We start from the raw sequence: 21388 nt of genomic DNA on the forward strand, positions 1-21388 counted from the left end.
TGACACAGAAAATGTTCTCGTTTTTCTCAATTCTAGGATTTCTAAACACATCAAACCTTCAACAGCATGTGTTAAAATCTTTATCACACTTGACATAAATATAATTCTTGTCTGAACATAAAAATAAAGAGTAATACTAACAACCATAACAATTTGACTTGAAGCTTTGAGCTGACAATTTCCATGCCTTCTTATTTTTCTGGTTCTTCTCCCATTGAAATGAACCTGCAAAGCCCCACAGATAACATCCAATGACAGCGGGACATTATACACCTCCCCAGTGTGGCATACCTCTTCCTCCAACATGCTCAAACACATGACCCTATACACTGGGGGTTTTCTCTCCCCTTGTCTACCAGTGACAAGTCCCGACCTAGGCCCCAAACACTACACACACACACGCACGCGCACGCACACGCACACGCACGCGCGCGCACACACACACACACACACACACACACACACACACACACACACACACACACACACACACACACACACACACACACACACACACACACACACACACACACACACACACACAGCTATCTGGCTGACACATTATTTGAGGAAGATAAGGTCGGATTCCCCTGCTTTGTGAAGTGTGTGCTGGGGGATCAAACCGTGACGATAATGTCTGCCAGGTATCTGAGATATGCGGGCGTCCGCACCCCGCGTCATCCCCTTTCATCGACACTTCCCAGAACAGGCCAGGAAAACAAAAACAACACGGAAAACAAATGCAGAAAGAGAGTGGATGGATGGATGAGCGTTAGAGAGGCAGGGAAGGATTGTTATGTAAGACTACCATTCAACTGGGGAATGTTTTTGTGTTTTGGTGGTTACTGTTATACACACTTGTTTTCGGGGCTGAAAGCTAGAGTTATGACAGAAGTGAAGGATCTGGTAGATCAACCTTGCATGTTGCGGCACATTCAGAGCTTTGCACTTGAATGTGAAAACATAGCACTTATACACTGCAGTGTCTTAGAAATGTTGGGCAAAACGCCTTTTGGATTTACCTGAGCAATGACAGATGGGTGGTTCTGTGTGTAGGAAAGGAATGTCAAACAGTACTCATGTGATAGCATGAGGTGGAGGCCTTCGCACAACACAAAATACAAACCCAGTATGGCAGTGCTGTGGTGTACATTGCAATTATCAAACTATCCAGTCGTCATTATGTAACAACAACGTTGTGACTGTAGTAATTACACTGTTACTACGCTGGTATGAAAGCGTGTTAATGTAAAATGTTATCTGCATTGCTTTTACCTGTTTGTTTTGGTACAGAAACATATCGTTCGATCTTCCATGGATATCAATGGGGTGTATCTCCACAGGTATGTAAACGCAAGAACAGCTTGCAGCCGTTGTCGTCAGGGTTGCCGTCAAACACTGACAGTGACTGAAGTTAAAGCAGCATAGAGACAGAAGACCACTCGTTATATAGATAGAGCCCTCGTTAGTGTAATTAGTTGCTGAGAGTCATGTTGGGGCCTCAGTACTCTGTCTATGGCAATATTTTTCAGCTAATTATTTCATCATTAACATGTTCTCTCTAAAACTTAAACCTTTACACACATCACATTTCTATCTAGCCGTCCAAATTGTAAAGATCAGCAGCAATACAATTCAACTGTACCACGTTTAAATTGGTTTATGATGCCCGTAAAAAGGTTTCCACATACGTATCTCTATGACTTTAGGGATTAGAGTGACCCCCAACACAGCCTTCCCCATCTCCCATCAGCCATCAGCAGTGTCCTCACAGATCACCAGCAACGACAAACAAACTTCAATTTGACTAGTGTGTGTGTGTGTGTGTGTGTGTGTGTGTGTGTGTGTGTGTGTGTGTGTGTGTGTGTGTGTGTGTGTGTGTGTGTGTGTGTGTGTGTGTGTGTGTGTGTGAGCGCACTTGTGCTTGCAGGTGTGATTGCATTTCCTTCACCATGTCCCATGGCACCGCCTGGCACGCAAGGCAAGCACACTTCACATTTCTCTCCAAAATCAGCCTACTGTTTCCCAACCATGCTCAGAGGGAGAGGAGGAGAGGAGGTGAGGGAGGGAGGGGTGGTCTCACAGGCAAACACTAAAGGTTACCATTCCCCATTTCACATCAAATATCAAGGACACGGGTAATTACCTCGCACAGTTGTGAGGTTCCGACAGTATCATAGGGTATCTCTTCTATCTGACCTTGTGGAACACAGAGACACTGGAACTGCTCCTATCGGAAGGAAGGTGACTGAAAATAATACATTTGATAGTGGTGGTACACACTCGCTAATTGCACATTTTCCAATGATTGTGTGTCAATGTCAGCAAACGTGTGCAGTATTTAAAAAAAACACTGCCATGAAGGAAATAGATTTCTCTCTGGGGTTTGATCCTATTGCCCCTTTGCAAATGCAGGGCACAGTTCTCTGGCCATCCAGTGTAATACAGGTGAAAGATTCCAAAGGCCAGCTTATACAGTAGTAGTAGTAATAGGCCCAAAGCCAAGGTCAGCTGTCAGATCATGGGAAAACATGGGAAGAAAAAGAGAAACATGGAGAGAAAAAGAATAGGCATTAAAAACGAAATAGAAGTATCATCCAAAGATTAATAGAAAGAGCAAAAGAGATAGAAGAATATAAGGAAAGGAATTCGCAACAGCAATTAGTCTGTCCCTGTTACAAGATGTTGGATGTGCAGTCTGCTGTGGTTCATGCCGAGTGAACCAGGGTGTGAGTGTGTGAATTTTCTGGACTGCTTTGTGGGTGGTGGGTGGTGGTGGGTGCTCAAATTCAAATATAGTGCCATGCAGTGAGCCAGGGAAAGGGAATCTGATCCATAGTGTTGAGGGCCAAGCGCATTGTTAAATTCCAGGATTAGGGCTAGTGTATAGTGGGTGAATGTTAATTGTGCCGGTCAACAGACAGGGCCAGGATCAGTAGTCTTATCGTGGCTGCTGTGTCGAACGGCTGTCGCCGGCTGATGGAGTGAGATGACATGCAGACGCGAGCGCAAGATGTTTGTGTGTGTATGTGTGTGCGTGTGTGGGCCATCTTCTGAGAGCTCCACCAGCACCTACATTCAGAAAGTCCCAAATAACTGTGCTGGCCCACAAACCTTCATTAATTCACACAATAGGCCTGCTGCCATTTCAGTCATGATCTCTCCAGACTGGACTCAAACGTCATGAGTTGCTGATTGTTGATCTCATATTGTGAATGACTGAGTGATGTTTTAAGCAGAACGTGAGCAGAAATGAGCTCTGCATTGTGAAATCCCAAAGAACTATGACATAGAGCTTGAGCAGAACGGACGGGGAGGAGAGAAACTGTAGGCCTACTATTCTCTAGGAAAATATGCTAATGTCTAGAAACATAGTTTAGCAATGCACTGCAGCCATGTTAAGAATAACAACACGTCTGAACTATGTTACATTCAATAACTGGATGTTTTCAGTTAGGGATAGAGGATTGTAGAAGCAGGGGGAAGTTTCCAACTGAGAATGATCAATTATAAACTGGCTCAGGTACCTACAGCTGTCGTGGCTTATTTGGGTTGTTGTTCCCGTCGTTGTTGTTTTTCTGAGCCACAGCCATTAGACTTGTGGGGAGGTAGAGTTTCTGGCTGCGGTGTGTGTCCCCCCCCTGTTAGTCCCCAGGGAGGAAGAGACACATCTCTGATCATTAGAGCTGAGATATTTGAGGTGAGCAGGGTTCTGTGATGGGGGGGGTAGCAGGCCTGTCTGTTGTGGGGCACTGTGTTAATGCTCTCTAGGGGCTTTTGGCACTTCTCATCCCCTGCTGCCGTTGTCTTTCTGTCTCAATCATTGGTTCAGTTTTTTATTTTTTAAATACTGAATTCAGGGTGTTATCCAAATGAGCAGTCTGATCTATAATCTACGTAACAAAAATAAAGATAAAGGAGGTAAAGTTGAAGGCATAATGAAACAGCCATTATAATAACTGGAACATGGCAGTGAGGTATCCAGTTAGTAAGTTGATGTGTTATAAAGCTGAAATTCTCCTAGTTGCAGGGACTGAGAGTGAGTGAGTGTTCCATATAGGAAACATATACTGAAACAACATTGGCTGTGTCACGCCACCATTTTCTATAAAGGTCATGCTTTTTACAGGTTGACTCAAAGCCTGTATGTTGACTCAGCTTCTGTCTACAGACTGTCAGCCAGTCAGTACACCGATACTGTACTAACGGCTAACTGTTGCCAAAGTAACCTGTGGTGTACCCGTGGTAGCCGTGGTGACTTCATTTTAGTGCTGTACTTTGGACGGTTACGTCATGTATTTGATCTGTGTGTCATCTACCTTTCTGTTCACACGTCTCTCTTTCCTAACTCTGAATGTTTTCTTTCCCTTCCTCTGGGAAATCCCTAAACCCTTCCCCTTCATAACCTATTGTGTCATTACCTTTGTTTACAACCCCCATTGTTAAAAAGCATTCTTTTGAATAGTCGTTTCCATATTTGCCCCTTTTTGTTTGGGCCTCTGAAGTCCTGCTTTCCCAAGCCTAGATAATGGTCACGTTCTTTGTTTTGGGTTGCTTCAGATTTAAAAAATGAACACATTGTTCGTCGAGTTTCCACACGGTGTGATTTACCTTTGCACGGATTGAATCGTATTCAATGAAGCATGCAGGTAAAGGACATATAGCGAATACTATATGACTTCTGATTGTTAGTCACATGAAATGTCATGAGCTAAATTGTAGGCTTAGTTTTAGCACTTCATGCTTCAACAATCACATGAATAAACCTCTAGTTAGAGGATTTCTCTCTCTCTCAGCTGATACCGTCTACCCAGCTGAGACTGACTCACTGATATCTCATGACTTCAGATGAGACATATTGGCCCTGACTGCCATACAGCCACAGGCAACTCCAGGAAGCAAATACAGCGTGAAGTGTGCCGTCAACATTACATGTGCTTCAGGGATTCGAGCTGACAAAAATGAATAGACTAAACAAAAATAATTAACCCGAAGAAAGTGGGAATCAAAGACAAAGGAATGGTTTCGCTAAAGCTCTAATAATCACTGCTTAAATGTCCTCTGAGGCTGGAAATGACACCTACTTCATTGCCAAAGAGGACTTGCTTCAGGGCTATTACTGATGCCAAGACACATTATTGCATAAAGAGAAAGAGAGAAAAAGGGGGAAGGAGAAATACTGAGCAGAAACGTATCATCCTCACAACCCTAGTCTCTTCTAGACACTGTGATCCTATGCTACGTTAAGATTAAGGATAATGTCACATTGCACCGCCTTTCAGCTGCCCTATTATTTGTTACGCAATGTACATTTCTAGTTGGGGTCTCTGTCCATCCGTCCATCTGTCTGTCTATTTTTAACTGAACCAATGAAAGAGAACAACACATTTCTCCTTTCTGATCTGATATCCCCATTGTAAGCCAATGTTTTCGATCGGCTAGCCAACAAAGCATGCTCCCCTGGCTACAAGACTGTGAAACCAATCCCTGATGGTGACACAGATTCAACTAAGTGATACCTAAAAGATGTGGGCCTTGATTAAAGATAAGCTGTGGTGGAGACGCCATTGTTTCATAGTGTGTGGGGACAGGGAGGACATGGACCCCCGGGCATTGACCTGCCTCCCAGGTCATTGTGGCGAGATAGAGATGCGATCCTGTGGTGAAGGGGTGGGGGAGTGTCACTGACACACACACACACACACACACACACACACGCAGGTAACTGCCAAAATAAAGTAAACACTTGAGTAAATGAGGGATACAAAGTATATTGAAAGCAGGTGCTTCCAAACAGGTGTTGTTCCTAAGCAATTCCTAAGGAATTAACATCCCATCATGCTGGGCAGGCCCAGTTACCCATTATTTTGGCTACCATGGCTATGCCCCCACAGCCCTGGCTCCAGGACAATATGCCTGAGGGGGTATTTAAAAACCCTTGATTGCTGATGCTATGTATTGGCCATTGAGAGGCTTTAAAGCCACAGGTCGGCCATATTGGTACTCCCCAGTAGGAGCAGTCCTCCATAGGAATTATAAAGTATTTCAATTCAATGCTTCAAGGACAGAATTACATGTATTTAAGTATTTTTTGTTGTCATACTGGGGCCAGTAACATTAGAAATCTAAAAAAAATTATACTTTCATGACAATATTTGTATATCTTTTTTAAATTAAAATGTTTATGTTTAGGTCACATAATATAATTTAAATGTATGCATGAAGGTGTCTGTAATAGAATTTATGTGGCAAAAACGAATGTAGACATTAATAATAAAAAAATCTAAAGCTTAAATAAAGGAGTGCCAAGATGGAGGCATGGTGGGTTCAACACAACGCCCCTATTAGTCATCTAGTTTATATATAAATCATTGGGCACAACTATTGTAGTATTGCTTTAGATCTCTAATAAAACAAGGTAGATTTGTCCTACTGCTGTTCATCTCTATAAAATTGTATCTGAAATGTAGCGGTACACATCAACAACTGTTGTTTTATATAATATCACAAGAAAGATATGCCCCCACCAAGACACACTAGTGTATCCGAAATCCAGCTGCTGCTGCAGTATGCCTACACATAATTTGTGCCTACCAACAGCTCAACAGGATGAGCACCACTAGACTATCAAAGATTCTTACAGGCTTCATAGCGCAAACTTCAATAAATAGAACCATAGCCTACATTTCTAGCAGAATTGTGACACTACGCAATGAGTATAACTTACAGTAAGCCAAGCCGCCACTTCTCCAGGGCCGCAATATTTTCTGTGGCGAAAAAAAAAGCGATCTAAATTAAACTAAGTGCATATTCGATATTCATAGCTGATTGTGATATTTCTTACATGACGGTAGCCAATTTGAATCTGCCGCGAATAAGAGTAAATGCCCATTCAGAGAGCAACACACACACATACTCACACACACACACACACACATACACTATAGCAAGAGAGCAGGGAGGGGGCGAAAAAGTAGGCTGTGTCATTTTCATAGTACTGACATCACTTTTACAGTAGCCTATCACGCAAAGACAAATTTTCACACAATTAATTTAACTGCAGTAACTTGTTAAGAGGGTCGAGGAGCCCCAGAATTTTGAAAGTCATGTTAGCAATAAACTTAAAGCTCGGCTCTGTCTCTGCTTTCAATAAGCCTGTGGCCTCAAGTCTCACAAGTAGTGTAGATTCGATTTCACCGAGCATATCTGTAATATTGTCACTTGATTTCAAAATGACTGACACTGTGACAATGTGGCCAGTCCATCTCTGATCAAGAAGTCTTTTCAGTTTTCCCCAGTGTACTGTGCAGCCACCGTTGGTTTCCTAAAGAAATTCTACAGGGAGCTACACACATTGAAAAAGTCCTCTATCGACTCCTCAGACGACATAGCGTGCACCACAACCAAATGCAGACTTTGAACCAGACGCTACAAAAGGCCCACTTTCTCCCACAAAAAAATGTGGCTCGGTTAAGTGTCAAGACAAGCCTGTGCTGGCTCCTCATCACCGAGGTCATCAGATGCTAGTGGCTGGGGTAACTGAGGTGCAGGTGCTTGTTGTGATGTTACCCTCATGCTGCTGGTGCTATTGCCATGGGTCTTCTCGATCTTGTTGGTCAGCAGGCGGGATGGGGGATGGGCAGATATTGCATTTGCTGCAGGCTCCTCGACTTTGGAGGTCGGGCTAACCGGCTACTCGGTGAGCTTGGCGTTGGTCTCTACAAGGTGATCCTCCGTTTTTTTGGTCTTGGCAGTGCCCAGCCCTTTGCAGATATGCATGCTGATCAAAGCTTAGCCAACTAACTATAAATATTCAATGCGCAACTACCAAAACTCAACAAAGCTAGCTGTGTAGCTGTCTGCAAAAGTGAACAACCTTTTTCCTTCTCTGTGAGAAAAGAAAATGGTTCATTTGACCCCGCCCTGGGATCCAATGAGCTTCCTAAACAAGGTATTGAATTCAAAGGTGGTACCTTATGCATTCTGGCTAGGTGCCCAATCAGAATGCATTTTGCAATATTAACTACTAAATAATACATTCCCCCTCCCTCCCCCTTCTCAGATCATGAGCACACACCGGCATATAGCCTCTGTCCCATTCCGGAAATAAATAAAATGTCTTATGTTTATGGGGGGGGTGCACAAATTCTATCTGGGTGGTCCATGCCTGGCATTGCCACCCCGTAGAACCGGGGAAAATGAAAATTCCCCCATCCACAGAGCACGAGTGGTCACTGAATGGTTTGATGAGCATGAAAACAGTGTAAACCATATGCCATGGCCGTCTCAGTCACCAGATCTCAACTAAACTGAACACTAATGGGAGATTATGTCGCATCCCTTCAATAGAGTTCCAGACACTTGTAGAATCTATTCCAAGGTGCATTGAAGCTGTTTTGGCGGCTCATGGTGGTCCAATGCCCTGCTAAGACACTTTATGTTGGTGTTTCCATTATTTTGCCAGTTACCTGTATGTCACATTAACATAGGTATGGTGGTCTCAGATTCTGGTAGAAACACAACAGGCAGATCTTTCTTTCACTCCAACAGGTCAGGTCACTTAAGGCTTGGCAGCATTCATTCAATCCCTCATGAGGTACCTAGATTGTCTGTAGATCTGTAACTTCACATTGTGTTTCTGGATGAGGCATGACAGGCCATACATTCTGTGTGCTAAGGTGTGGGGAGTCAGAGCAGGTGGTCAGTCCAGTTCAAGTGTTCAGCAGTCTGATGGCTTGTAGATGGAAACTGTCTCTAAGCCTGTTGGTATCAGACCTCATGCTCCGATACCATCTGCCCGACGGTAAGGGAGTGAACAGCTCGTGGCTCATGGCTGCAGTGTAACAATATTGTTGGCTTTAAATAAATAAATATATTCAATACAATTATCCACCACGGTACACTCCAAACGAATATTACACCAATACAAACTGGTAACGAGTGCTATTCTATTCATATCATGGTATTAAAAGATACAAACAGTCGTCAACAGTTGTAAATCTAAATGCACAGAACTTAACATTTAGAAGAACTTTCTATCAAAACAAAACCTGTTTTTTGTCACGTGATGTCAGCTAATGCATTAAATAGAAGAGAAAGGAGAGAAAAGGGCATTCTCAGCAGAGGGATCAGGGATTTAAAATACCAAATTCAGGTCTACTTGTCCATGGTCAGGGTAACCTGATATACACTCCCCTCGCCCTCCCCTACTCCCCTTCTTTACTAGTCTCCCACCCCCGAAAGTGTCAAATGAATACACCCTAGTAGTCTGTAATCAGTGGGTTGGGTCATTGTTTATACACTTGATAAATGCCTCCCCTGTAAAAGGAGAGAGTGGGTTCCCACAGAGTGGTTTCGGAAAATAATAAAATATCTAACATTCCTTTGGCTCTGTATAATGGTTGCAGGCCTGAAGCACAGGGAATCACAGGGGGGAACAACTTGGTGCCACTGAATATGCCACCCCTGGGACAAACAATGACCATTGAACTGTCCTTCAGATTTTCCACATAGCACGTTTAAAGATCTAGTACCAAATCTGTCCTACGTGCTGTGAATGCAATGCTTAACACTATCCTACTTGAAACAACTAGATTTTCGGGGGGGGCATAATGTATTTGCTAATTTTCAAGGTATTTTGTGTGGTATAGTGAATCCGAAACTGTAGCCCACAAAAACAATTCTGTAAAACCTGAATGATTTAGGAAAGCTTTTTTGACAGCTTAAGTACACATTTCTGTATTACAAATGTTATTGCCGAACTCAAGGCAGCAGCAGAGCTACTAGCCTATACCTCTCTGTTACAGGGTCTGTATATATTATACGCCTACTACATGTATTTTTTTTAAGTGTCTAAGACTACTGGTCAGTATCTCACAAGTCATTACAAATATGTTAGCGACCATTTTTGTACACGTACATCACTCAGGCAGACAATAATGATTAAACTAGCCATAGTAGTGCTAAGTGATGTATCCATGTTGTCCACTTAGTGATTCCGCTCAAATACATCCCATACTACAAACACACAGCTGACTGTTCTCCTCAAGGTCGAGAGCTGCTGAACACACACCACACACACACAAGGTCAAGAGCTGCCTGCGAGGCAAAGGGGCTTCTCTGATGGGTTGACGCCACATAGCCCAATGTACACACATCTATCCCCCGTCCTGTGACATGGCCTGATAGCTTAATATAAGGCCAACAACATGTCAACCCTCACTGCCTTTCAATGAGGACTTCACCAAATAAATGCTTTAATACGAAACAGGATGAGCTGAAACCCACAGAGAATGTGAATTAAGACCATAGTGGCCAATCATCCTCTCACTGTGAGCGAGCAGTGCTGACTCTGTCCAGATTTATGATATGTTGAATTAGAATGAATATTGATTTTTGGACAGGTTTTTTTTCTCTCTCTGTCCGTCTTTTACAAAGAGTGATTGATGTAAGTGCATTGATTTCCAATCAATTGCTTCATTTTCATTTTATTTAAGCTTGAACAAATTGCAATGCCCCCGCAGAGACAAATGCATTACTCTATCAACTGTACCTTGTGCTTTATCTGCAAACTGGTCGTTTGTAAAGTATTCCAGAAATAGTCTGAAATGATGTATTAAACTATTAGGCATTCTGTATTTGCCTATCAAAGCCTTCTGTGTTGAATGTGTTTTTGAAGCCTTTATCAAAGTATTATGCCTGTTTTACCATGATTGTCCAAATATACTGTCCTACTAGTTGATATAATATGCTTTATCCCTGTATAAAGACACATACATAACTTAGAAAACTACCACAATGTTAATTAATTTTACATCAAGAGCTGTAGCCTAGACTTGGAGACAAAGAATGCCTCATTGCATGTTAACAGTGTCCATCACTGGAATAAAATACCTTAAAACAACTTAGTAATTGTCTTGACAATGATGCATTAAAGTGGGCCATCTTCTAATGGCTCTTTCCTGTGGCTAGGCCTACTGGTTGCCTGGTTAGGTTTGCATAATGATGATATAGCTTTAGGACCTAGCCTGCCTGGTCGGCTTTCCAAGATAAAAGCTGCCTGGTGTCATGCAGACACCACTGCATTCTCTGAATGTTTCAACTGATCAAGATAGTGATAAGTCTGGAGCTACCTGGTAAATACTGTACCTTACAGAAGCTGAACTTGGGTTAGCCAGGCCTCAATTGTGCAACCACACAACGTACTGTGCCAGACAAAATGGGCCTCCTTCAGAATGTACTTAGCTGTACTTAGCATTTTATTCACAGAAAGACTACATCTGGTTATTTAAGAATCCTACATAGCAGCGCTGACAGCATACTGTGGGCTGGTCACAAGGTTCACAGCTTCACTCTGTTGCTGTATGCTGAGCTACAGGATGTGAGGCAGCAATCCTGTCATGCATCAAGTACAAGCTGCAATGCATGGATGTGCAGTATCATTCGATCGATCCAAGACAATAATTCTAAATTGTATAATCTTCTATGCGAGTTTGCAATTAGGGTGCATCATAGTCAATCTCTAACATAAAGGTTTCTGAATAGACCTCATTGAGTTTAAAGACCATCTTCAAAGCTACCATCCACCATGGATGACTCAAGATATAATGGACAGCACCATTAGTGTGCACATAAGCAGGAATTCCTTTGAATTCCAGTGACAACTGAGGCCTGGTTCCTTTAGGGTTCCGAAGACATCACCATATGACTACATCAGATGCTGCAAGCCACAAATATGCACCAACAGCTGATCATTCACAAAAGACTCTCAGTTCTAGAATCAGGAAATAGTTCCAATTGAAACAATGAGGTTCTGTTCCAAATATGTTGTTTGCAACTCTTCTATCTTTAACTCAGAATGTCACTCAGGTCATGATGATCACAGAGCAATATGACTTCATCTTATAACTTTGCAATTCTGAAAGAATTTCCTCTATCTATTTGGTGCCATTCCCAACATATTGGGAAACTATACAAAGAGGGGGGAGATACAAAGTATGCAATAGCGTAATGCCATGGTTGTAAAAATCTTCTGTGATGGAGTTACATTTGAGTGTGGATAGCAATTCACAGTTTATTTATTCATATCAAACTACTGTTAGAATAAAGCATATAAGATGACAGAATAACATGATTTCCTTGATGCACTATACATATGAGATGTTATGGAAAACTGACACCTATACAACAATTTTGAAACCTGTGTGGCTTCGAGCATAGATAGATAATTAAATAGATTAACTGCATTTGTGTGTGTTTTGGTTCTTTCGCTCAACTGGTCATAATTTCTAAGAAAACAGGATGTTACTGAGAACTAGGACAATCTCTTCAGCTCTATTCACTAAATGAGCAGCCTAGGCCTAAAGGCATTAATCCATCATCCTTCTCAAATGTTTAAGTCAATGCCACCAAATCAAATATCATTAAAGATTGTTATTCTTTTTTTTTTTTTGCAAAACAAGTGCAAGTCTCCATGTTTTTGAAACTCAAGTTTCCCCCAAAAAGTAACCTACTCTGCATGAGTGTGCCCTTCATAAAGATTAAGGTTAAGCATATCTAAATCGTTGACTACGACCATCTTTCAGTTGCAGGACAAACAAAATACTGGACAACTGCTGTGCATTCTGCATAGCTCCGATTTACCAGAGTGGTGTAGCCTATTTGAGTCATGAGCGATGTGGCACTTGGCTCCCCTTGTGGAATTTAGCTGTAGCCTACTATCTTGCGACTGAAGACGGTGGTATGTTAGTAAGAAATGCCAGTATGAAACTCCGAACAACTTAAACAAATAAGAGTTTGTTTCAATAATATAGTCGACAAAAAAAGCGTATGTCAAAAGATTCAAACGAAATTCCAGTCATTTTCGCATACTGTTTCAAAAGTATTTGTCTTGTACTGTATGTTGAAACTCTGTCAAAGAGCTACACAGTGAAACTGTTTACAAAGAGGAAAAATTGTTGCATCTAAGATGCGCTCTCTGTGGCGAAATATGCAGAGAGAGGCAACTCGCTGACAGTTGAATAGAGTACATCACACATATATATACTTTTCTAAAAATAGCTGTCCAATGAATGTGAAGGAACTACGAGTCAAATTCACCAATAAAAAAAGAGACAGGACTAAATTATGTCAGGAGACGATTATGATTGGTTGGTTGTGATATCATATGCGCGCGGGCAAGCTGATTCGAGTTCATTGGTTAACGTTCCAAAAGCGTAATGCTGTCACGAGGGGGTAGGTAGGTTGCGAGGTTTGAATAAGGAAGTTTACATGGTACGAGCTTCGCATTTAGTTCAGTGTTTGCAAATAGAGTAACTTCATCACCAGTAAGCAGTGGTCTGCCAACGGGGAAGCAAAACAACGCTTGTTTGCAGTGCGTGCTATTTGCATTAGCTACAGATAGGGTTGCATGTGAAATTAAAACAAGGATCTTACTTGCCTGTTCGAGATTTACCAATATTTTGAATATTATATTGATTCTAAAGAAAAATATTTCAGTGCAGCTCTTTAGCCAACATTTGGGATTTGAAATGGATGTTCTACCCATGTGCAGCATCTTTCAGGAACTTCAGATTGTACATGACACGGGCTACTTTTCAGCTTTACCATCCTTGGAGGATTACTGGCAGCAGGTAACATTTTTATCCGTTCATTTGAACTGTTTCATTAAACTGAAATAAAGATAATGTGACCAATCAGACAGGCTGTTAGCCTGGCATGACGATAGGCTACATGTGTTCAAGTACGTGCAAACGAATATTAATTGATACATTATATCCTACTAATACACGTTACGATATTCTACAGCACTTTGTCAAACAGTTCCTCATGCATACATTTGTTTTCATTTTAAAACAAAATGTAGATTATCAATGTGTCAACTTTGTTTTGTAGTAGATGATCATGAATTGTAACATTGCAGAAGCGTCAGTAAGCTACAAACATGCAGAATTCCGTGGCTAGCTGGATGTGTCAAATTCGGCGCGTGTGCTAGAGTATGTGAAAAAGAACCAAACGTGGTTCGTATTTCTAGGGATACCTCCGAATGGAGGACTAAACGTGTTATTTAACCGGTTACCCACAGATGCACAAGCTCTTTTCTTATCTTGTTTTATACAGATGGCTGATTCGAAGTAGAGCATTGTTGCCCGTCAAAGCACGGCACAAGTCTAGTTCAGTGAGCCAGTGTTTGACAGCTCGGGAGTCTCACTTGAAATGAATGAGACGCGACCAATATAATTTCCAGTAGTGTTGTGATATTTCTGAGCGATGTTATAGGCTTGTTTCTGAGCGATGCTACTGTAAGTAGCCTTCATATCGGAAGTGAATTTGAAATCAATGATTTGGTTCGAGTAACGGAGTTGTTGTCGTTCAAAATGCTGCGGAGCGGAACTCGTTCGTAAGCGGATCTGTTGAAGTAGTCTAACCGGAATGAAGCCAATTCAACAATTTAATTTTGAAAGTGGATACAATTTACACCAATAAAGTGTAACATAACTGACCCCTCGTATTAATCATGACGGGACTGCCTCGTTTGTAGTCATTTTTCTGAAGATATTTGCAGTTCATACGTGATTGAAATCGATCCAAGTAGTTTCCTTCAGGCATTTGCGAGTTGGGCACGGAGCCAACTTCTTCCTCGCTGCCATAAGAGATATTTAACTCTTTCAACACAGCCACAGAGAAATACTGTCGAGACTGGTAGTGGTAAATATAAACATTTAATATAACGTATTTTTACCAAAGAAAACTGGAAAGGTTATTTTACTTATCAAAACCATAGTTTGAACTAACCATAAGGTTTATATTCCTCTGAAACGCATCGCATTAATTTGCATGTCGTTCAGTGGGTTTCAGTATGCTCATATCCACACTATCAAATGTCAGCAGTGACCAATTCCGTGCGAATTCGTGTGCGCATGAGAAGATAGTATTGCAACTGGAAATTATTGGTTTAGATTGTGGACGGGGCATTATGTGCTTTGCCTGGGGCAGAATTTTTCTCTACAACTGTTCTTGTCAAACCAACATGTTGCCATACCTCCAAACAGATTACCCTTTAAAAAAAAAAAAATCCTCAAGATATAGTACAAAACTGAATGTATTATAACATTGAGAAACTGAGTTCTGGGGGGTAGGAAGGATGTGATTACATGCAATGCATCGTATCAGTCAGTCTGTGGCAACTGAATGAGGTTTGGGGAAGCAGGAAGTTCAGTGGCTTCCTTAAAAGGACACTAAATGTGCTCTGAGTCATTCATTGTACCACAGAACTGACAATGGATATAGTCCCTGTTCCTCCACACATACACACCGCTTAGGATATGTAGTTTATGACTGCTCAACTTGAGTATGTAAACATGTAGCCTAACTAGCTTAAATTTGGTCACAACCATGTGATAGTCAAGAAGAGCCCATTTCTTGTTTGAAAATGTGTTTTCGTACTAGTGTGAAGCTGTAGTTTACCCAGACTAACCTTAGCTGGTCTGCCTTGTGAGCCAAAGGAAACAAGTTGCACAAGTCGCTTGTCATAAAACATCAATGAGGTTGATACTGCTTCATGTGTTGGTGGTCTGGTAGCTCCCTGAAATGCAGTACACCTGTGATCTCTTCTATATATTCTAAACATCTGTTTTGTTTGTTCCTGAACCAGACTTGCTTGGAGTTGGAGCGGTATCTACAGAGCGAGCCTTATGTCTCGGCGACATCCGACATCAAGTTGGAGCCGCAGGACCTCTGGAGCAAGCTGATCTTGGCCTGCGGTGATAAAGCGATTGACTCTGACCCAAAGATCCCTCTGGTCAAAGAAGAGGACAATCAGGATGGCCAGATCTTGGAAACCAACAGTGTAAACTCTGACGCCTGCAGCGAAGCTTCAGACAGTTCCGTGGAGCTCTCGCCGACACACAGCTTTACCTTGAACCCTCTGGGGTCGGTTCTGGCCGGTTCTGGACCTTTTAGCCCTTCTATCATTAGCACTCCCCCATCCTCCCCAGAGGTCAGCTCGGAACCCAGCATCTCACAAGGCTGGGGAAGTGTAAACACAGAATTGACCTTGCCGGTAAAAGTCCGGACAGGCGGCATCGGAAAGAACTCGGCAAAGTCTGGGCTGGTTGGTGGAGACGCGTCACCGGACGGGAGGAGACGGGTGCACAGGTGTCACTTCAACGGATGCCGCAAGGTTTACACAAAGAGTTCCCACTTAAAAGCACACCAACGCACTCATACAGGTGAGAAAGCAGACATTTCCCTATGCTATCACACCCCAGGCCTCTGCATTGCATAACCTTGGGGCAAAATACAAACCCTGTTGGCGGAAGTGACAGTGATGGTACTAAGTTTCCTTACTTCCTCACTGTTACACAAAAGCAATGTCTTATTTGACTGCCATTCTTTATTTAACCAAATGGTATTGTCTGTCTGGTTAGCTAGTTGTGTAATGTAATTTAAAGAGCCAAAACCAGTTCATTGCGTGTCCTCATGCAGCCACAGAGAGAGTGCCACACAGTGCACTCACTCTCAGACTATTAGCCGTACATGACTGGATACCTAAACTGTGACCTAATCTATCTGGAATGTGTCTGAATGCTGTGGGGGAGGGGAGGCATTCATACTGAGGGATGCAGTCCCAGTGCACATGGGAATACAAGGGACTTGGGTTGCATCCCAAATGGTGCCCCATTCCCTTTATAGTGCACTACTTTGACCAGAGCCATAGTATGGCTAGTAGTGCACTGTATAGGGACTAGGGTGTCATTTGGGATGCAAACATTAGCCATGGCTCTTCAAAACGGATTGTTTCACCATGGGAAAGGGAGGCTGTTGAGTGGGGGCCTGTATGGTCGTTTGACCGTCCCTTGTTTTTTTATTAGCAGCATGACATTGCACGTGTGTGGTTTTCTCCATGGGCTCTGACCCTTGAAGACCGCTATTACGTCCGATGTATAAAGGACTTTCTGCGTTCCAAAACATGTTTTGCGTTGTGTTAGCGAAGTGTAACCAGTTCATTTGAATTTAGACCAAGTGTCATTGAGTAAAGTTGTATAGCTGTCAAGTGACTACCGCTGCATCATCTCATCTGGTCATTTCCTTTCTCTTTACTACCAAAGGTCATTGACCAGAAGAAAGCTCACAATTTACAAAGACTTTAGCTTAGCACACAGCATTTTTTTTCACATTGACTGGAGGTTAAAAATGTATTGTGCAATATTACATACATTTCACAATATTAATGTTTTTCTCTTGTTTATTTCATAGGTGAGAAACCATACAGGTGTTCATGGGAGGGCTGTGAGTGGCGATTTGCACGGAGTGATGAGCTAACCAGACACTTCAGGAAGCACACTGGGGCCAAGCCATTTAAATGCAGTCACTGTGACCGGTAAGCTCCATCACTCTGCTATCTACAATAGAGACCACATGCACCTGAGTGTTTACCCAATCCCTCTTGATACCATTTAATCAAGTGTTAGAAAATAATGATTGTTTTACTAGAGTTGTAACGATGTCTGTTCATTCAGTGATGTGAATAGCATTGCATTGTTAACAAGGGCATAATGAAAATGGTTAGTCATGCATAATGACATTCTTAAAATATGTAATTATATTGTCAGGCTGTTTTTATGTTCAATTGGAATCTGTACTTGTATCCTTGACACACTTGTTGGTTTTTGTAGTAGTGCTGCTACTACTACTACTTTTTAGGTACTCTCCTGTTCACACTTTCCTTCTCTCTTTCTTTCAAGGTGTTTCTCCAGGTCCGATCACCTTGCCCTCCACATGAAAAGACACCTCTGAGCAGGTCGGAGTGGAGCGATGTTAGCCGTTTAGTGAAACTAACAAACGCAGCAAAAGGAAATGTCGTCTCCTAACCAGCCTCATGGTTGAACTGCCCTTGAGAGGAGCGAGCTAGGGGAGCGTGTTCTAGCCAAAGTATGCCATTTTGCACCATACCCAGTGCCTCCAGGATGGATGGACTCCTTGGAGAAGGAAGGCGCTCTGAAGGTTGCCTGTCCAAAAACCACAACAACAGAGGACAAAATCATGTACAGACAGAAGGAAGCAGCCAATTGAATTGAGGGACTTGAAAGAAAAAGACAAAAAAAAAAATACTAAAACAAAGACAAAAAAATAATTTACGAATGAATGAGTTGAATGTGTGGTTGGTGCATGATGTTTTTGAGGTGAAGCAACTGTCTCCTGGACGACTGATACACTGGTACTGCTTTACAAAAACGGTTGTCTGAGGTAAGCATGTGTGCACTGCGAATGTCTGACTTGGTTGACTGGCCTGTGTGCAAAGAGGGGGTAGCAAAGGCGGTCTGGTACCAGTGTTGCTGTGGACTGAATGGTGTCAGGGAGCAAGTTTTCTTTTCTTGTAGTTGTGAGTACGGGTGTGTGAGAACGTGACTGCCTGCCTGACTGTCAAGCAGCAGTGAGACTGAGTGAAGATTGGGGTTTCTCGCCAGAAGCCTTGAGGGGTTGTGGTGTAGAGTGGTATGGGGGGGTGATGTTTTGTTCCCCCCCATTCAGCAACCCAGGCCAGGGCAGAAACTCCACAATGTGAGTCCTGAGTGAGAGGAGCTTTTTTTGGTGTTTGGTGCAGCTACTAAATGTGCAATGTGTTACGTAGCTTGTTTTTTTACAAGTTACAAAGCAAATTTTTAGTCCATTGTATAAGCTGTGTGCTTAGAGGTATAACACAACTATACTATAACTTCAGTATCATAGACAGGTGTTGCATGGTTCTAGGGTTTGTTCTCTCTTCCTGTTATTCTGTAATCAGGACTGCAAATAGATTCCAATAAAGGCGCAGCTAAATACAAACGGTTAAATGTTACAATATTGTACATAAAGCCTTGATGATTTTTTTTATTTTATTACTTCAGTACTTCTCTTTCTCTCTTTTTGGTTTGAGAAACCACGACTGCTTACTTAGCAACTGAATCATTCATTCATTAAGCTATTTTTTTTCTTTCACTCATCGATGCCTTGAGGACTATCGGATTTGATTTTGTATATTCTATCTTCTTTTCTACCTGGTAATGCACTGTTGACGACCTTAATGGTGCCTTATGCAAGTGACCTATCCTTGTGGGATGGATGACTACTCCTTGGAGAGGGGCGGGGGGTCACATTGTTGTATGGGTGATTGAAAAGCTTTATTAAGGCTCAATTTCACATGAACTTACTTGCACCTTTCCTTGTTTTCAGAGACTGCTAGGTCTATTAGCCCTATGTAGATTGTGAATAGTGTTTTGTGTTTATAGCATGTACAGATCCTCCCTTGTTAGGTTATATTGCATAGCACCCTGATGATCTATATAGTACATTCAGTCGATTCAAACCAATACTTGTGTAAAATAACTTCAAGTCATCATTTAGAGAGCACTTATAACAATATATTACTAGCCCAATTTACTACCACTGTAGTATGTACTGTATCTACATAGTTATACACATTTGGTATCAAGTGAAAATGTTGCTCAAAGGTACAAAAAACCTGATGAGACGATAGGACTAGATCTGGGCTGTCACCCTATTCCCTCTTTAGGTCACTACTTTTTGGTCCATAGGGCCCTGGTCAAAAGAGTCCATAGGGCCCTGGTCAAAAGTAGTGCATCATAAAGGGAATAGGGTGCCATTTCAGATGCAGTCTAGGACATGAACTTGTGGTTTGCATAAAGACAAGGCTGACTTGAAGGGAATGTGATGGTGATGCAGCTGCTTTCAACAATGCCCTAACATTGGGTTTGTAGAGAACTCGGGGGCCCAGACTCACTGTAGGGCAATATCCCCCCTGCAACCAAAGCTGAGGAAAAACCCTAAAGATTTATTGTAATTAACAAGCTCCAGTTGGACAGCCCTTGCCTTGTACTGCATCTCTGTAATAAATTGCTAAAGGCTTTGCTGGCATAGAATTTATTACGGACTGCTGACTCTGGGAGTTTGCTATTGACCCGTCTGGGCAGCCGCATTCGTTGTTTTGGTCCAGGCAGCTACATTATTATCAAAACCAACGTGAACAGGATTCTGAAGAGAGAGAGAGAGAAAAAATATCTATCCCCCCCCTCCCCATTTGAAGCTGATTCATTGTTTATGTACACACTTGAAATAATTTGAAGACTTCAGGACATTTTTGCAGGGTAAGGGACCAAAATAATGTTAAAGGATAGCTTATTGTGTTATATTTGTCATTTAAAAAAAGTCTAGACTCAAGGATTGGTGAGATTAACATTGAAATATAACAAAGTACATAGACTTATTTTATTCAGTATCAGGGACATGCCATGCTTTGTGGGTGGAAAGGAATTTGACATTGCAGCAAGATCAGTGTAGCAGGGCCACAACATGGATTTTAGATCAGATTGTTGTAAGAGGGAGGATGAGTACAACTTGAAACGGCCTGCTGCAATAAAATTACACCGCCAGCAACAGCAAGGCTTTTGTGGCAAAGAAATAGAACAATGACTTTCTGTCTTTGTAACAGAACAGCAGCCAATATCTTTCAGGTGATAATCGAGCCTTAATTAAGCCTCATGTTTGCTTGCATCTTAACCTACAGTTTCCCATTGCTGTCTGCATCCCAAATGGCACCCTATTCCCTATTAGAGTACTACTTCAGACCAGGGACCATAGGGCTTTGTTCAAAATTAATGCATTATATAGGGAATAGCATGTCACTTGGGACGCACTCTGATTCTTTCTTCCCCTTCCACACACAGCGCCCCTTGTTCTTTACAGAATCTTTGTCAAAGAAAAAGAGAAAAAAATATTCATTTTGTAAGATTGTTTGTTTTTTGCTTTATGACATTTTATTTGAAATTGTTTTGCAAAATTGTTATATTTCTGTATGAATGTATTTTTTATTGGAATAATAAGAATCTTATCAGACTTATGCTTTGTTTCATTTTTTAAATCTTCTCACTTTATTACATAGTTCATATTTTCAGGGCTGCAGGTCGGTTTATGTAGTCAGAGGGCCGGTTTCCCAGACATAGATTTAACCTAGTCTTCTATTAAGAAACTCTGTCGATGGATAATCTCTATTGAACATTCCTTTTAGTCTGTGTCTGGAAATAACTCTGGGTCAGTTTTCAAATGGAAGCCAGTGGAACTAGCTTGGTCCCATCTGCTGTAGCCAACTCTTACATCTTAAGTAATCTTATCCAGAGCGACTTACAGAGCGTAGCAAGTGCATACATTTTTCAAACTGGTCCTCCATGGAAATGGAACCCACAACCTTGGTGTTGAAAGTGCCATTCTCTAACAGCTGTCATGTCATAGAGTTGGCTACTGCAACAGTATAGGACCAGGCTTGTAGAACTAACCCATCCAGTCAGCATTTATACATCACATAACAAAATTGTCATTAGGTTTATAGTTTTGA

The 21388-nt window shown here is 41.9% G+C and overlaps 1 protein-coding gene across 1 annotated transcript; it reads left to right on the top strand.

Moving 5' to 3' along the window:
- Positions 1-13210: 13210 nt before the first annotated feature.
- Positions 13211-20896, top strand: klf6a (Kruppel-like factor 6a). Its single transcript, XM_038972621.1, has 4 exons — positions 13211-13631; positions 15653-16229; positions 17257-17380; positions 17745-20896. The coding sequence occupies exons 1-4, from the start codon at positions 13530-13532 to the stop codon at positions 17794-17796; spliced, it is 855 nt and encodes a 284-aa protein (XP_038828549.1). The 5' UTR covers positions 13211-13529; the 3' UTR covers positions 17797-20896.
- Positions 20897-21388: the final 492 nt, after the last annotated feature.

Source organism: Salvelinus namaycush, chromosome 33, assembly GCF_016432855.1.
Source record: "Salvelinus namaycush isolate Seneca chromosome 33, SaNama_1.0, whole genome shotgun sequence".
In the NCBI taxonomy this organism is placed as follows: Eukaryota; Metazoa; Chordata; class Actinopteri; order Salmoniformes; family Salmonidae; genus Salvelinus; species Salvelinus namaycush.

Bases quoted from the DNA above. Each gene is read 5' to 3' on its own strand.
- klf6a (XM_038972621.1), top strand. From the start codon at position 13,530: ATGGATGTTCTACCCATGTGCAGCATCTTTCAGGAACTTCAGATTGTA. The intron at 16,230-17,256 runs GTGAGAAAGCAG...TTTATTTCATAG, and splicing joins ACACCAACGCACTCATACAG to GTGAGAAACCATACAGGTGT. The intron at 17,381-17,744 runs GTAAGCTCCATC...CTTTCTTTCAAG, and splicing joins AAATGCAGTCACTGTGACCG to GTGTTTCTCCAGGTCCGATC.